The 17,034-nt window shown below is 37.7% G+C and overlaps 1 protein-coding gene across 7 annotated transcripts in view; it reads left to right on the forward strand.

Annotated features, from left to right (window-relative positions):
- The window catches only part of SUPT3H (SPT3 homolog, SAGA and STAGA complex component), a 255,443-nt gene that overhangs the window by 171,482 nt on the left and 66,927 nt on the right, over positions 1-17,034 (forward strand). For all 7 annotated transcript variants that reach the window (XM_059843063.1, XM_059843066.1, XM_059843068.1 and 4 more), the window contains one exon: positions 1,228-1,364. In XM_059843063.1, the coding sequence (XP_059699046.1) occupies positions 1,228-1,364 (137 nt within the window). The remainder of the gene's footprint in view (positions 1-1,227; positions 1,365-17,034) is intronic.

Below are 17,034 nucleotides of genomic sequence, written 5' to 3' on the forward strand. Positions count from 1 at the left end.
ACTTTAAATCTCTAGTTTAAATAATGGGAAACACTTTTGTTTCTGCATTCCATGAGGAAGTCACAGTTTTTATTACCAATGCATTTCAAGGAAAAGCGCTTTGAATTAAAAATATATTAATTTCTGCCATACAGTTTCCTGGTTTAAAGTTTTGTTGATTTATATTGGTATAAGAAATAACATTTCCGTTGTAAAAAGTTAAGTTAAAACTTATCATGGCAAATCTAAACCTTACCATACTGTTACAACATCTAGCAATGTCCACACACAACTTTCTGTATTAAACTTTCTTTCTCAGAGCCTTTTATTATTTTTTTTGCTGTACAATGAATTCCTTGTGTTTGGTTCCTCTGATTATCCACATTGATGCTAGGTAGACATTGTACTTCTTGCTTTGACTTCATCAAGCAGTGGAGAAGTTTTTGTCAGCTCATTTGAGATTTAATTTGCCTGTGGCATTTTATTTTCATGTTTTGTGTGTGCAAGCAACCTTGGAGTACAGCTTCTTACCTGGCAGCTTTGGGGTTTTAATACTTTAGCTTGTGTCACTGCTTAAAGCAAGTAAACAATTCCCTTTAGCCTTTTAGATGTTCATGAAAAGCTTCCTAAATGCAGTTTATCCTGGAATTAAAGAATGCCTTTTCTAGTAGGCTTTGATAATTAAAGCCATTAATTTTCTTTTGTGAGTTAAATGCCTTTATAGGTGTTCTGCTGTTTAGAACAACAGAGATCATCTTGCCAGCATTCTCCAGGTTTTACTGCAGAGCAATGATCCATCACTTCTGGAATTGCATCTTAGTGGTTGTGTTAGAGTTTGCTTGAGGCTGTAGGTAATGAGGATGTTCTGCATGTGTTCAGGGAAGAATATTTCCTCAATGTATTCTGCTCTGTGACTCAAGTTCTTTCTACCAAAGAGGGGTGGTTTCCTCTAGAGCTGTGTCCACTGTGGATTCTTTGGTGAGAAGCAATGATATATGGGCAGCAGATTAGTTTTCTCTAGATTATAAAAAACTATTTGGTTATACTGAAAAATACCAAAGATGATGTTTTGCTATTACTGGAGCAGAGCAGTGACATCACCTTGTTCAGGTAGCACAGCTTGTGTGAGGGGCACAATAAAGAACAGGCCTTTTCTGCTCAGTGCTGGTTCTAAATTGTATCACTCTGAATGATGTTTGGAGAAGCCAAATAAGTTAAGTTTTTTGTTCTTTGCTTGTCTTTGTGAAGACAAATTCAACAGCAATAACACCAACAAGCGGCAGAAGCTGGCCCAGGACTTCCTCAACTCCATTGACCAGACTGGAGAGCTCTTGGCCATGTTTGAAGATGATGAGATTGATGATGTCAAGCAGGAGCGCATGGAGGTAATTCTTTCCTTTTACTGATACCCAGCAGAGAAACTGTGAAACATTTAATACATCATGCTGCTCTGATGCCTTTTTCATGCTACACATTAAATCATTATTACATGTTTTTTCTTTTGCCCAGATGGTCTAAAGAAATCCTATTTCCGTATTTTTCCTATTCCTTCAAGTGTTTCTTGATATCTAAGCACACATGCTGAGAAGGAAGATTACAGAAGGGTAGTTACGGATCTTTCTGTCTGCTGTGTATTTGTATTTCCTTCCTGTAGAAAGCAAATTCTATTTATAAACATTCCATGCACATTTTTCACAACAGTATTTTTCTTTCTTATTATTTATCTTCTTAGCAAATTGTTTCAATAGCATTCGAGGACTCTTCATGTAACACAATGAAGTGTTATACAGATGAAGTTAAAATATTCTGTGCAAACATGCTTGAGTATAAACTCTTATCTCCATCCTTTTGAGTCCTATTTTCTGTACTATGTAGTTATGAAAAATTTTGTCTATGTTAAAAAATGCAGTGCTACATGACTCCCATAAAGCTAGGTGGGATTGAGAAGCAGTGTAGCTGTGTCAGCATGGAAGTCTGTGGTTTTGACTAATTTTCTGTGGGCGGGCAGGACTACCCTGTTTTTTTGGTAATCTGGTCCACAGTAAATGCAGAGAAGAGTATTTCACCCTTCTTGAGGCTCAGTTGCTCAATTCTTCCTCATGTTTTCTGTAGGTAACTGGATGTCAAGGGCAAAATTTTGCTGGGAGCACACTCACAGTTCCAGAGAAGTATTTGAGCCAATTTCCATCCATTTTCAGACATCAACATAGTGGACAGGACTGTTGGAAATTTGATATTTGTAGGGTGATTTCTATACCCTTTCAGTGCTGGAAGCTGGGGGCTTTGTTTTGAGTTCCCTTTCAATGCTGAGGTGGCTCATGTGTTTGATAATATTTTTGTATTTAATATTTGGCTATTAGGGCTTCATTTCCCTTTCAGGATTTCATGGAAAATTATAAGAAATAATGGAATTTTTATCCTGTGCTAGTTGTTATTCTACTTTCTTTCTTCTTAATGGAGCCTCTTTTCAGAACTCTGGCATTTCCAGTCTGCTTTCTGCTCCTTTCTGCCCTGCAGTGGGAAGAAATCAAAACCTAATGAAGAACCACTTCTCTCTTAGAATTTGGTTAGGAACAAGTCCCATTTCCCCCCAGCTGAGAATTTGTGTCCTTGAACAGTTGTATCCAACCACTGTTTGTATTTTGGAAACTGGTGGTTTCTCTTCTTCAACCTCTTACTTATTTATTTATGCAAAATGTTGTGTTTTAAATAAAGGCAAGCAAATCCTTTGAGATTGTACACACAGAAATAGATAACAGCATTCTTCTGAATGAATGCGTTATGTGCTTGACTTTGCACTCTCTTCTGTTCCTACAGTATAGTATTTTTCAGGTCTAAAAAACTACAGAAATTGATAAAAGTATGAAGTTCTCTGTTGTGAACAATGGCAAATCTGAATCTATGTTTGTCTGTCAGGGAATATGTGTTTGTAATCAAATATTTGCCTTTCATTTGAGTATATGTTTTGGGTTTTGTCACTAGACTGTAATCCATGAACTGAAGTGTGTGTGCGCATTAAATATAAAAAGTAATTCTTCTCTCTCTTGCTTGATTTCATTACATTTTGTGAACTCTTGACCTGTTTCTATGTTAAAAAAAAAATAAATAAAATCAAGATCTTATTTTAGAATACATTAAGGAATTATATACGGGTATGAAGCCAGTACTATCTACTTGCTTTCTTATTAGTCTCTAAATCTAAAGACAAAACATGAAAGACTGGTTGAAACACGCTACTCAAAATTTTTAACGTATTTTGGCTTTGTTTTGTTTGGGATTTTCTTGTCACTTTGAGATGAGTGGAAAGGAAGCAAAGATAGTAGGAAATGTGATCCATTCCTAAAGGAAGAGTTGTTAGTGGATGGGCTAATCTCCTGTATCACATTTTCTTTCTTCAGTAGATTGTTTAATCCACACTAAATTCTGGAGGAAATCCAATAGACAATTTAACAGGGTTTTTTAAGGAATTAGTGTACTTAAATCATGAACTTCAATCTAAGGGCAGTGTTCCTTTTAGGTATCAATTACCTCAGAAATGTGTGGTTATCTTGGTTTGGACAACCGTAAAGGATTTCAGTTCCACTCTGCCTTGGGCCAAAATCATGCTAAACTGTCCAGAATAGATGATAAACATGTATTTCTGATGTCATTATGGGCTAAGCAGGATATGATTGTTTAGCAGTATGGTTTCAGTTATAATACAAAATGCAAATATTGTTTATACTCATTCCTTCCAAAGCATTTCATAAAATAAGAGCTAAGCCTTCATGTTGTTGCCTGCAGTGCTGTGGGGTCCATACCATATCTGCACCACAGAGGAGTCAGGAAAGCTCTGAGCCACTTTAGGATACTACCAAAGGAGAGCAAACAATTCTACACTTCTTTGACTGAAATACAGCCTCTAGCACTGCCATATTAAAAGCAAAGGACGCTTATCTAGGATTGTCTTCTATAGAATTTACTGATGTATCCCATGATTTTAATTTGAAGCAAAGGGAATGTCTCTGGATCAGTAATACCAGCAATGTACAAAGGCACATGGATCCAAGGTGGAATACTCTTAAAATACTCTTTCTACAGGGCAGAAATTAGGAACAGATTTCACACTACTTTGTCATAACACATGATTTTTTTATCAATACATTGTGATAAGATGACTTTTTATAAAAACTGCAATAATAGCATTAAGTAGAGGCAAACCAGCCAACTGTATTGGCAAAATTAAAACAAAATAAAAACTGGAATAGCACCTCTGTCTCACTTCATAGTAGTTCCTATCCTGCTCTCCTGAGGCAACAGTAAAGCACCAGTGACACACTGCTCAGAGTAAGAACATTTATAGATGGAAAAAGTGATTCTCATTCCTGCATGTAACTGAACTGTGCATGTGTAGGAGAGATGGATCATAGAACTGGTCTGAATAATATGTGCCAGTCTCTTGAGAATAACACATGTGGTGGCAATCTACCCATACTCCTTTTTTATTGCACAGATTGGGCTGTGGAATAGCCAGAGCTGGTGGTCCTTGGGAATTCAACTTCGCTTCCTTTGCCTATTCTATGACAGAATCCACAGTAACTGAAACCTTGCAGGAGGATGGCTATTTGACATTCCTCTGTCTCTTAACAATCATGTAGAAAGGAGAGGTGCTATTCCTGTGGGATGTGGCTGAATTGGTGGGGCAAAAATGCCCCTGTTCATTTAAAATCTTTGACTTTTTCATTATATTGCAGTTTGAGTAGACTTGGAGTTTTAGGTGCTTGTGTCCTAATGTTGCTCCTCTGAACCTCTCAGGTGTCTGACCATAGTTAAACCAACTGCAGGTTTGGCTGTAATTTTGTGAATGGTAACTTCAATCCTGCTGTTTTTTTTTCCTGTGAGAGCCACTGTCATTTTCTCCATGTCATACCATTAAATCAAGTGTAGCTATTTAAAAAATTCAGTCAACATCACTACAGAGCTGACATATCTCTCATTCTGTAAATACCCATTTTTTTATCATTTGATTTATTGCTTTAATGCTCTCTCTCCCCCAAGAAAAAGTCTTCCCATCAGAAGTCTGGACTGACACACTAAAGAATTCATAGAGCATCATGCTGAGAGTGCTCTGTTTCACTTCTGTTCCCATAGGATTAGGGGAAACACCATTCATCTGTCACTCTGCTAGTTTAGGGATACCTTTCCAACACTCACATGTTATATGGCAATAATTCAGTTGCAGTAGCTACCATAATGCTTTCATAGTACATTGCCAGTTTGAATAAACAGTGGAGGGAAGATAACTTCCCTACAAGAATAGACTACCTTAAAGCAAGCTTGAAGCCAGCAAAATGGTAGAAATCTAAGTTAAATCCCTACTTTCTGGTTCTTTTGCAGGGGGGTTTGAGCTAGATGATCTTTAAGGTTCCTTCCAACACAAACTATCCTATGATTCTATGATTCTATGATTTAAGGTCTACTGTCCTATGAATTGCTGAATTGATATTTAAATATAAATTCAGTTGCTGAAGTGATATTTAAAAACTACAGATACCTGTTTTTATTCTAGGAGGTTCATTGTGGATGTCATTTTTTTACTGCTGCTTGCCAGTATTCTTGTCTTAGTGAGAAATCTCTAAAGCTCACAGCAATGCAATGGGCTCTGTACAAAAGATGGTAGATGGCATTAAAGTGTAGGTAGAATATATAGTTTTTTACATTTTTTTAAATTACTCCTGTTAAATTTTGTCTTTTTTGAGACAGAGTTAATTTGTATTTGCACAAGACCTCAGAACACACCAAACTGCATCTTGAGGTACAAGGAATTGTGCTCTGGGAGTTCACTCTGTTTCAGTCTTAGAAATATGTTGGACTTAAAATGAATTATTAAATACACAGTGACAAAGATGATTCCTTCCTGCTGGAGTATCATCATCAGCTTTTGAGTGATCACACTTTGACCTGAGCCAGGTCATGTTGTTCCAAACAATGTCCAACTCTGGGGGCCTCAACACAGGAAAACAAGGAGCTGTTGGGGCAGGTCCAGAAGAGACCATGAAGATGCTCAGAGGGCTGGAGCACCTTTCCTGTGGAGCCAGGCTGGGAGAGCTGGGAGTGTCCAGCCTGGAGAAGGCTCCAGGGAGACCTTAGAGCCCCTTCCAGAGCTTGAAGGGGCTTCAGGAGAGCTGGAGAGGGACTTGGGAAGTACTGGGACAAAGGGGAATGACTGTAAATTAAAGGTGGGTTGATTTAGTTTAGACATAAGGAAGAAGATTTTACAATGATGTGAGGCACTGGCACAGGTTTCCCAGAACCATTCAATGTGAGGTTGCAAGGGGTTCTGAGCAATCTGATCTGCTGGAAAATATCCCTTTTCTCTGTAGGGCAGAGGGACTAGGTGGCATTTAAGGGTCCCTTCCAACCCAAAACATTCTATGACTGTAAACTCCTGGGAGGCAGCTGAGGCCAGGAGCTCTCCCCACCACATGGTTTGGATGTGACCACTCTCTTAGGAGAGCATTAGCATGGACAGAGGTTGCTCTGTGGTGGTTGCCCTTGGAGACAGGGCATGGACTTGGGGTCTTTTAATTGAGAGAGTGAAAATTGGAGGGCATAAATCAGAAGTAAGCAACTGTGAGCTCTTCTTTTCAGGGTGGATCTGAAAGATGGTGTTGAAGTTCTCAAATTCATTATACAAATTTGGAAAAGATGTACAGAGTAAATAAGCAGGAAGTGATTTAGGAAGAACTCTGAAACCTTTTAGTACCACTGTGCTCATTTCATCAGCCAAAATTATGCCAGTGTAAGTACTGGGGAGGGGGGGTCATTACTCTTTAGGGAGCATCTGATTTAAAGCCCATATGGAAAATAGGGACAGCACACACTTAATATAAACTGCATGCTGGAAGACAAACTAAGAAGTTTTCTTTTACTAAGCATCGATTCTCAGTGCATGTCTCTTTTGCTCTCCAGTTTTGATAGTATACCTATTTTTCTTTTCAAATAATTGTTTTTGACTTCCTTGCTGAAATCAGATTCATGTTGACAGAATCTGTATTTTGAGACAGAGTCTTTGCATTTAGTTGAGTGCTGGCTTCTGTTATCTCACAATATTGTGCCCAAATCAAACAAGTTATTGCTTTTTAGAATCACAGTTTATTGACCCTAAACCTTTTTTGATTTTAACAGCTGCACCTTAGGAAATAATGCATCCTTGGGTAAGATTTGATAGTGTAATCCCTGCATGGTTTTTGTGCTGTTCTTTACCAAACATTGTCAAATATGGGCAAAGGGATGCCAGTGGCAGGACAGAAGGACAAGCCATAACATTAAATCCCTTAAATCTTACTTTTTTTAATGGATGAAATAATTGCAGCCCTAAATGCAAACCAGTATCATCCTCACCTGTAAGTCCTGGCCAAGTAAGAGTAGAAGAGGATTTATAGTGGCTAAATAATGTACTCAAAGAGGAGTGAGAAAGTTCCTGCCCAAGAACATGAGAGTCCTGGTACAGTGAGAAAAGCAAGACCAGGATCTCATTTTCCCATTCCCTTAAGCTGTTTTGAGAGCTCCGTTCATCACTTCCACAAGTTGGGCTGAATTTCACTTAGTGGTAGCTGCCTAAAAGTTTAAACATCCCAGAAACTTAGGCTGACTTCTGTACTCAGAAATGAGAGGAAAAAATCCAGGGGGAAGTTAATTTCTTAGATCAGAGGTAGAAATAATTTTATTTTTTCCAATTTTTATTCCTAGAAACATCTAAGTTACATTTAAGTGCACTTCATCAGATGTTAAGAAAAGTACTTCCAGGATGATTCTCTTTGGAGACTCAAGATCTGTGTGTGCTGTGGGACCTTGATATAAAAGAAAAATCTGCAATGATGATATAAAATAGACTTTAGGGTCACACCAGCTCCCTATATACTGTCTACTGCTTTTCATTTACACAGATGCCAAGATTAAAAAGAACTTAGATGAAACATCAATCAACAAAAAACCCTTTATTCTCTAGGCAATGTTTTTTGTTTTTTTTTTTTTTTTCCAATACTGCCAAATGGAAGTTAGGAATGCAAATATAGAAAGAATTCATTCCACTGCATCAGTTCACACAGTGTTTCCAGATGAGTGCTAAGCACAACTGGTAGCAACTCAACTCTAAATTTGCTGTTTTGGCATCAAAGTATCTGTAAGCATTATTTGGTATAAAAATACGCCTGGTGGTATTAATGGTTTCTCTGATTACACATTGCTTGGGAATGTTTGGGATAGTGGGAAAGAGCTGTTTCTCTTGGGCAGTGATTGAATTGGTTAAAAGTAAACAGAAAATAAACAGGAACAGTTTTTCATTATTATCTATATGGCTGTAAATGTTGTGTCATTCTCTTTGGAATGGGAAAAAGCCCCTGAATGGAAAAGATTTCTTGTCACAGCCAGTATCAATCAAATTTTTACACTGCTAAATCTAACATTATTGGCTTTTTCTCACATTGGGGTTGCTTGCTGTGGTTACATAGAGTGGCCTGTTTGTTTGGATCTTCAGTCATGGGATTTTTGAGCATTTTAGTGAATGTTACTCATACTGCAAATCTAGGCAGCTTTGCTGGGAGAGCAAGGTGTTATTTGCTTTTCTGTCTTTTAGTTCTTTGAGTATTTTTTTGTCACTGTTTGCTTTCTATGAGGAAGAGGAAGATTCAGGGCTGTCATAGTTTTGACACCCAAATGACTGTGTCTCAAATTTTGGAAGGAAACTTTATATATATATTGTTTAAATGTGTGATTAAATGTAGACACACATGCTTATAAACTGTATTTCCATAGAGCATTTGATTAGGAGCCAAATACAAGACTAACAAAGCATTCTCCTTCTGAGTGTATTTTGACATGTTTAACATGTTGCTTAGCTCTACTAATCACCCTGTATTGGTACTCACAACAGAGTTATTTTTTATGTAAACTTTGGAGAATTGGGAGCAAGGATTGATGCTGAAGTCTGACAAAGGTCCTATTGGTAGGAGGTTATTGAAACTCTTGTTGTAATTTGAAGTAATTAAATTTGTGCTAATAGCCATTTGTATTTTTGAGGTTGTTTAGAGGTGCAATAATGCAAATCTTGTCTACAAGACAGGCTGTAACTCAGCTACCTTAGGGTGGAAGTTATTTTTTCAGATCTTTGAACCTTTATGTAGCGAATTGCTGTCTTTTAAGTTCCACCAAGCCTAATATTGGGGTTCTTTTTAAATGAAGAGGAAACAACAACTCTTATTTCTTATGGTAAGATGTTAACCAGATCTACACTGAGAACAGTTCTGTCCTCTCAAGTTTTTCAGAAGGAACTCATCACTTGCATAAAACCATTTCTGAGACTGTTTTGCACAGGATTCATAAAACTCAAAAACCCACTGAGCTGTAACACAAATTAAAATTATATAAGAATTTCAAACTCAGTATTATTCTGTAAGATTCTTACTTCTTATTTGTTGCAAGGAAGAGATTTTCTGACACTGTTATGAAGAGTGAGACTGAAATCTCAGCACAGAGACCCTGTATTTTTTGGCAGAAATCTTCACAACCACTTGCTCCTCTCACTCCCATCTGGAAAACTCTTTAGGCAGGAGCACCTTGGGTTGTCAGCCACTGTGTGACCAAGCTCCAGGACACCCCTGAATTTCTCTTTCCTTCCATTTAAAGTTTCAAATCACAAAAATCTTTCTGTGGAAGAAAATAATACCTTCTAACAAATGAAGACAGTAGAGGAAGGCTCTCTGTGGCATGAAAGAGAGAGGAATTGAGGGTGTTCTGTTTCAACTGCTGCAGAAAAGAAGGGTCTGAGGTGTAACAGGCAAGGTCCTGGGTTGAACAGAGAGGGTAGAACACTCACAAGTCAATATAAAGGAAAGGGATTTTTTCTGCTTAATCCATAGGAGATTGATGCAAGACCCTTGGCCTTAGGCTGTGCCAGGCTCATTTATCTGAGGGTTAATTTATCTGCTATTTCTAGACATCACAGGTAGAGCAGAGAAGCCTTTTTCCTTTTTCTTACCCTGTATATCCACTAAGGGATTAGCACTGTCTTTCCCAGCATTAAACTCCAGCCAGGAACTAAAACCTGCTTTGAATCAGGCCCATGGGTTTACCCTGCAAATACCTCCTACAAAATGACTGAGAATCCTTTTCTTTCTAACTGGAATTTGCCCTCTAACAGCAGACTGAGCAAACTGTGTGTCATCAGAGCCGCTCCAGCCAGTCTGCAGCACACAGACAGCATAGAGGAGCATTGGAAGTAGTTTTCAGGCTGCACTCCAGCTAAATATAGCCAAATGGGCTCAGATCTATTGAACTGCACCACTTAAAGGGGGGGAGTAATCTATAGAGGGGTTATTGAGTACAAAGATGTTGCATTTGGTTAAAGAAGGGCTTGAGCCACTGATCACTGTGTGCTGTATGACTGTTGAAGAAAATAATTATCATAAGCTAGTTTTGTAGTTACAGTGATCATACCTTGCTACTGCTGGAACCTGGGCAAAACAGAGATTTGTTCTGTCTCTCCTTTTGTATACTTAATTCTTCTTTTTCTGCTGTTAATTTTGGTTTGGCATTTTATTTTTTTGTTTTTCCATCTGACCACAGGATTAGCCAAGACTAGTGCAGTTTTTCTCCTCGGAAATAAAGAGGTCAGTTTGCTGGTTCCTGGGCTATGTTGTCTATAGTATTTGATTTCATTCACATAGGATTTTGTGAATGTTACTATTTCATTGAAGTCAGAGAGGATTTCATGAACCGCAGACATTTAAGCAAAAAATTGAGAATCACTTGATTCACTCAATAGTCTCTATCTCCATATTGTCATCTTCCTTTCAGTGAATTCCAGACCAAAATCCAGCATTTCACGAGATTTGATTACCTATTACCCAGTTACGATGGTCAAATGTTGTCATTTTTATTCACATTTACAAAGCCACAGGAGACCAAATTTTCCCACCTATATTCACACTCATGTTCAGATATCTTGAGGAAAGTGAAAGGATCTGTTGCTAAGGTGAAGGTCATTAAGGTAATCCCATAGTAAAGACATTGTTTCCTAGGGAATGAGAAATACCAGCATTTTTTGTTTTAAAGTTCATTCTGATAGGACTTGTAACTACAAGCTGCACTTGTAACCTGACAGACTATCCCTAAGATAGGACCCTCTGGCAGATTTTTTCATAGGGGATGTGATTTTAGTACTGAGAGTAAGAATAAGAGCACAAGTTCAATGAAAAATAGAAGGTGTGCAGGTTAATGTGATTTTAATTTCATCAATTTTCTATATAAATTAACAGGAAGGAACTGAAGTGAGCACAGGACATTTCAGAACCAGAGAAGTTGCCTTCCCTTGTACTTCATTTTCTTGAAGCATAAACTGACAGAGGCAAGATAAGGTTAGATATGAGGAAGAAAATTCTTTACTGTGAGGGTGGTGAGACACTGGCACAGGTTGCCCAGAGAAGTCATCCCAATCCCTGGAAGTGTCCAAAGCCAGGTTGCATGGGGCTCTTAGCAACCTGGGTTAGTGGAAAGTGTCCCTGCCCATGGCAGGGGGTTGGAACCAGGAATCTTTAAGGTCCATTTCAATCCAAACTATTCTGTAGATTCTATGATTCTCTTTATGCATTCAACTCAGACGTGATTAGCTGCTGGATCTTATAAATTAAATAAAAGCAGTAATTCATTGCATGGCAAATAAATACTGAGTCACGATCCAGAGCAGTCAAATGTGTGGAAAGCAGGCCTGGCATTCACAAGGACCTTGTTGACAGGCTGGAGAAATAGGCTGACACGAAGGTCAGCAATAGTAAATGTGGATGCTGTAACCCCATGCAAGGGTACAGCATGTGGGGCAGCCACGTGCTGGGCTGTGTCAGCAGAGGTTACCAGCAGGTCAAGGGAAACAATGATTCCCCATGATCTGGCACTTGTGAGACCACATCTGGAATCTGGCCTATTTTGTGCTCCCAAGTACAAGAAGGACTTTGAAATACTGAAGCAGAGGGTCACCAAGAAATATAGGGGGTATGTATGATGAAAGACTGAGAGACAAAAGCTTCTCAGCCTGAAAAAGAGGAGGCAAAAGAGACATTTCATTGCTGTTTCCAACTAATGACAGGAGGAGATGGAGCCAGACCCTGCTTGGATGTGCATGGTAAAGGGCAGAGCTTGAACTTATACCTAATAGGAGAAAAACTGTTCTGATCAAAGATTGGAACTGGTTGACCAGAGAAGATGAGGAAGTCTCCATCTTTGGAGGTGCCTCAAACTTGGCTGGTCAAGGTGCTGAACCACTTGATCTCATTGGACCTTTTTTGAGCAGAGTCAAACTAGAGATCTCTGGAAGGCCCAAAACTTATCTGGATTAAATTATTCTACCATCCTATGATCCTAAACTGAAGTTTCCCATTTCAGATATTAAAATGGCCAGTGGGGTCGAAATAGAAGAGCTTTTATAGAGCAAATAGATGACAAACCATCTCAGATTTCTAAGAACTGTTTAAATATCTAGGTAGCATATAATTGGACTTTCCAGCTTCTGCACTTTCTGTAATCTGTAGCTGCTGGTATTTCCTGGAATAGATGTTTTATGTACATAAGGAACAGGGTTTTCTGTCTTTCATTTTGTCTTGGTTGCTGTGGTTTATTTTATCTATAATGTTGCATGCTGTATTCTTCTGTAAGAATATGATCTGGCTGCTGTGCAAAATTGCACTTGGGGAGGGCTTCACACATCTGGTGCAGCAAAGGAACCAGGAGCAGCAAGATTTAAGCTTCCTAAGTGTCTGTTGAAATGATAAAATACAATTAAGCTCTGCGTGTTGCAAAATGGGAGAAGCATCCACTCCCAGTCCACCAGAAAAAGGACACACAAGATTCCTGTGGAACAGCACAGGTAATATGCTGCCATAGTTTATTCACTTGACCCAAGGCAGCATGATTCCAATTGGGTCTTTAACCCCTCAGACTTTGAATTTGTCTTCTCTGTTCTTTCTTTCTGCTCTCCCATCTTTGTAAAAATTGAAGATACCTAGTCAGGTAAGCACTTTCATTAAATGGGTCAGAAAAGATTCTTTTTATTTGGATAATCAGGAGAAACAGTAGCAGATCTCATTTTCAGATAGTTACCTTACATAAAGTCTTCATGGAGTGCATATGCAGAGTTTATTCTTACAGACATTCTTGTGATCAGCATTTGGGTCTTTCAGTAATCTGGGATTTGCATTAAAATAACTTTAAAACATGACAAAATTAGCCATTGCTCCCTCTCTGGCTTGACAAAGTACATGTACAACTAGATCTAAATTTTCATGGAGGACAAGACCATAGTATACTGTCACTAGCAAAAATACTGGCTTTGGATAGAGAGGAAATTTTAGATAATATTTCATGTGAATTCAGTAAGATCTTGGTGAAGTAGAGGGCCACAGTTGAATGTGTGGGTTTATGTGTTCAGAGGTAGCTCTTTTAACATTTTTATGCAGGTAGTGGCAGGCTTTTGGAATTTCTTTAGCTTGAGGAAGAACTCAGGATCGACTTTGGGGTCTGCATCGTGTGTGCCGCACTCCTGGTGTGCTGTAAGACATTTCTACAAGAGCAGTGGCAAGAAAGCAATGCAAAGTGGTCATGCAAAAAGATACTCTGATGCATATATTTTATTCTCAGATAATTCCTTAACATCTTTTCCACACTCTGCTTTTGAGTGGCACATGTGAGGGGCAGAGACAGGGACTCCTTGGTAGCAGTGTTTAAGTGCTGTTGAAACTTTGCCTCCGGCACTTCGGAAGCAATCATTAAGTTTGGGTTTCCATTTGATCAAACAAAAGAAGGACGGGTAGTCTCTGTCAGGGGGCTGGATTTTATTTCCCAAGGCTAACAGCCATTTCCAGGACTTTGTCAGACCTACTGAGAGTTTTTTTCTCCCCCATTGTCAGATGGTATTATTTAAAATCAGTTCGTCCACTTGTGTGGGATCCATATCCTATATCATACAGCGACTCTGACAAGAAGATGCTTTTACTGGGGGTGTTATTCAAAGCACTGTTGATTTTCTCAGGCTGCAGACATCTGCAGAAAAAGCTTGTAGAACATCCAGCATCTGGTATTGAGCCCTCACTCCTTACACAGACCATATCAAACAGTCTGGAAACGGAACACGTTCCCTACATCCGCTTGGAAATAACTTTTTTTGTGTTTATTGTAGATGTATTAGCTGTCAGCTCGTATCATCAGCCAATTATTTTATATCTGAAAATTGTAATGGCATCCTCAGATGTACTTAAGTCAGGCAGATTTCCAGTTACTAATCACACCCTTCTTAAAAGGAGATTTAACTCTTGACATACCTCAAGGTTGGAGATCTGGTTTCTGCTTCCAGAATTTAGAGGAATGCATTGGTGAGATGGCTCTTGTGCCTTGCCAGCCTTGGTACCCTGAGCTGTATTTTAAAAGAAGAGACCAAAATGCTGCAGAGGTATTGACATCTTTGAGAGATGCTAAATTTGACTCAAAAAATGTCAGAAAAATTCAGAAATCCTGAGAAATTCAAGATACCACCACTGAAGAGTAATTTTTCTCCAGGATGTGTGATAGCATGAGAGTCTATAGCAACTTCTAACAGCACAGTCAAGTAATTGATGCCAGACCGTGACTGTTCGTGTTGCTACACCTTAAATTCTAAATACACTTCAACCTTCCAAGCTGTGCCTCAGAATCTTGGTATTAAAGATACTGTTCTTTGCATCCTAATGATGTTTAATTTTTAATTGTAATATTTTGAACTGAAAACATTTTTCGCATTTTTCTGAGTAGGGCTATGTTACTATTTAATTTTTTTTTTTCATAGATCTTTGATTCACTTTGGAACCTCCCCACCTCCCTAAAACTCCCTAATCCTCCATTTCAGTTAGCCTAGATATCCAGGAAAAATCTAAATAGCTGTCAGAAATCCTTAGAAATGTGAACAGGTTTTGACATTCCAAAAACTAAATAATTTTTGTTTTCACATTAAATTTACAAAGCTTTCAGTGACCATCAATAGGAATATCAATCTTAACTGTGGCATATATTTAATATTTATGTAGCACATTTTGAACAGGAATTAAAGCTGAGGCTTTTTTTTTCAGGAGGAACTCTTGCAAAGTTCTTGAATTCAAACCTTTCTGCCTTTAAAAAACCAATTGTAGCATAAAAGTAGAACCAAAAAATAAAAAAGAAGAATTCTTTCTATATGGTATCTCTTTTCCCCTTCTGGAATTGACTAAATATTTTGCATGCTGAATTGAAAGGTGCTAACTCCTTTGGAAGGGATTCTTTTCTCTGTAAGCAATTTTAAGAATATATGCAGGGAATTGTGTCCTGATGTTTATTTCTGTAACCGACTGATTGAATGAATATTATATGCAAGAGCCATTATTAATGCAGCGTAAAAAATTGTGTATCAGACACTGCAAATTAGAAAGATGAAAACTAAAATTTCCCAAATTTCCTTTTTTTTTTTTCTGAATACTCTTTATGATACTTTTAATTGATGATTAGAAATAAAGCAGTGACTTGGACTCTCCTGTGATGGGGCTCAGAGAGGCTGTGCTGATTTAAAAGAACTGAAAATCCCAGCAGTTAGTTTAATAGCTCATAATTAAATTTACAAATCAGGTTTCATTTAATGAATTATTTTATAGTGATTTAAATTTATGTAATTCTGCAGTGTACAATTACACTGAAGACTGGTGCTCTTGCTCTGTTTTATAATATTATGGCAATTTAAAAATGTTCAAGATATTTTCTAATTATGTGTGTGCCTCCAAATGAGGTAAAATTAGGCAAAGCTTTTTCTTAAATTATGGAGTCATAGACAGAATAAATGAAAGCAATAGAATAAACTAATAAACTGTAGAATAATAAATAAATATTTTAAAATACTTTTAGTAAATCAGAATATTCTACCTGAAATTTCATAATTACAGTTGTGATGCACTGATAAAAGTTATTTTTGTGGGTGTGTGCAGCTAATACGAATTCAGATTTAGAAAAAGGAAAGTCCAGTAATTGTATATTTAGACAGCACACCAAAATCCTTACTTTTGGAACTAAAACTAGCATCCCATAGCAAGCTCTATTTATTAATTAATGCTACATTATTGAGTGTAGTTGAGAATTTCAGAGGTCATTGCCATTCAGGTACTTTCTGAGGGATATGAAGATCTGTCTTCACTGAATCAACTCTTGTTGCAAACTAAAGGATGTTTAAAATAATCACATACATCTATGGAACAGTAGAAGTCTGCTGTAGGGTTGAGCTGAGGTGGTGTTAACATTAGCTCATTATATCAATATTTGTAAGATTCAGATTCTCCAGGGTTGTTTCTTTAAAAAGCTGCATATATTCATTATCAGTTTAAACCATCAGCACAAGAACTGCCTTTGTCTTGGAAATATAAACAAAAATTTGTCAGTGGAAGATGAGGACTCTTTCCCACCTTAGAAGTGAAGGGAGTGTGTAACAAAGGCTGCAAAAGGCTGAAATTTCAGCTGAAAGTATTACTTTCATGGCATGTCCAATACTAAAAAACTTTAAAATATTTCACAAAAATGTTACTTCTAATGTAACATTGGTTTAAATTCTATATTACTTAAGCAAATATTTAAATATTATATTAGTTTTTCTGCATACTTGACATGAATATAATTCTACCTTCCTGCCAAGTATGTCAAAACCCAAATTCACTTCCATTTGCCAGGGTAAATGTTTATTTTGTTTTCCCACATAATGTGCTCTTTAAAGTGTCACCAGGATACCAAATCTGATGGCTTTTTAATAGAGACACGGTGAGGGTTTTTTGCTTTCATTAGGAAACAGGATAAACTATCAGTGAAGCTAATGGTAATGAACCCATATACAGTAGATGCTCTTTGGTCTCCTTCCCCTCATCACAGCACTTAAAAAAAAAAAAGAAATTTGTATTAAAACTATTGTCATGGTACCTCATTTTTAATAAATGCATGAAGGGTCTGTAGCAGGAGGTGGTACTGGCAGGGCAGAGCAAGAGACCA

The sequence above is a fragment of the Haemorhous mexicanus genome, chromosome 3 (genome assembly GCF_027477595.1).
Source record: "Haemorhous mexicanus isolate bHaeMex1 chromosome 3, bHaeMex1.pri, whole genome shotgun sequence".
NCBI classification, from domain to species: domain Eukaryota; kingdom Metazoa; phylum Chordata; class Aves; order Passeriformes; family Fringillidae; genus Haemorhous; species Haemorhous mexicanus.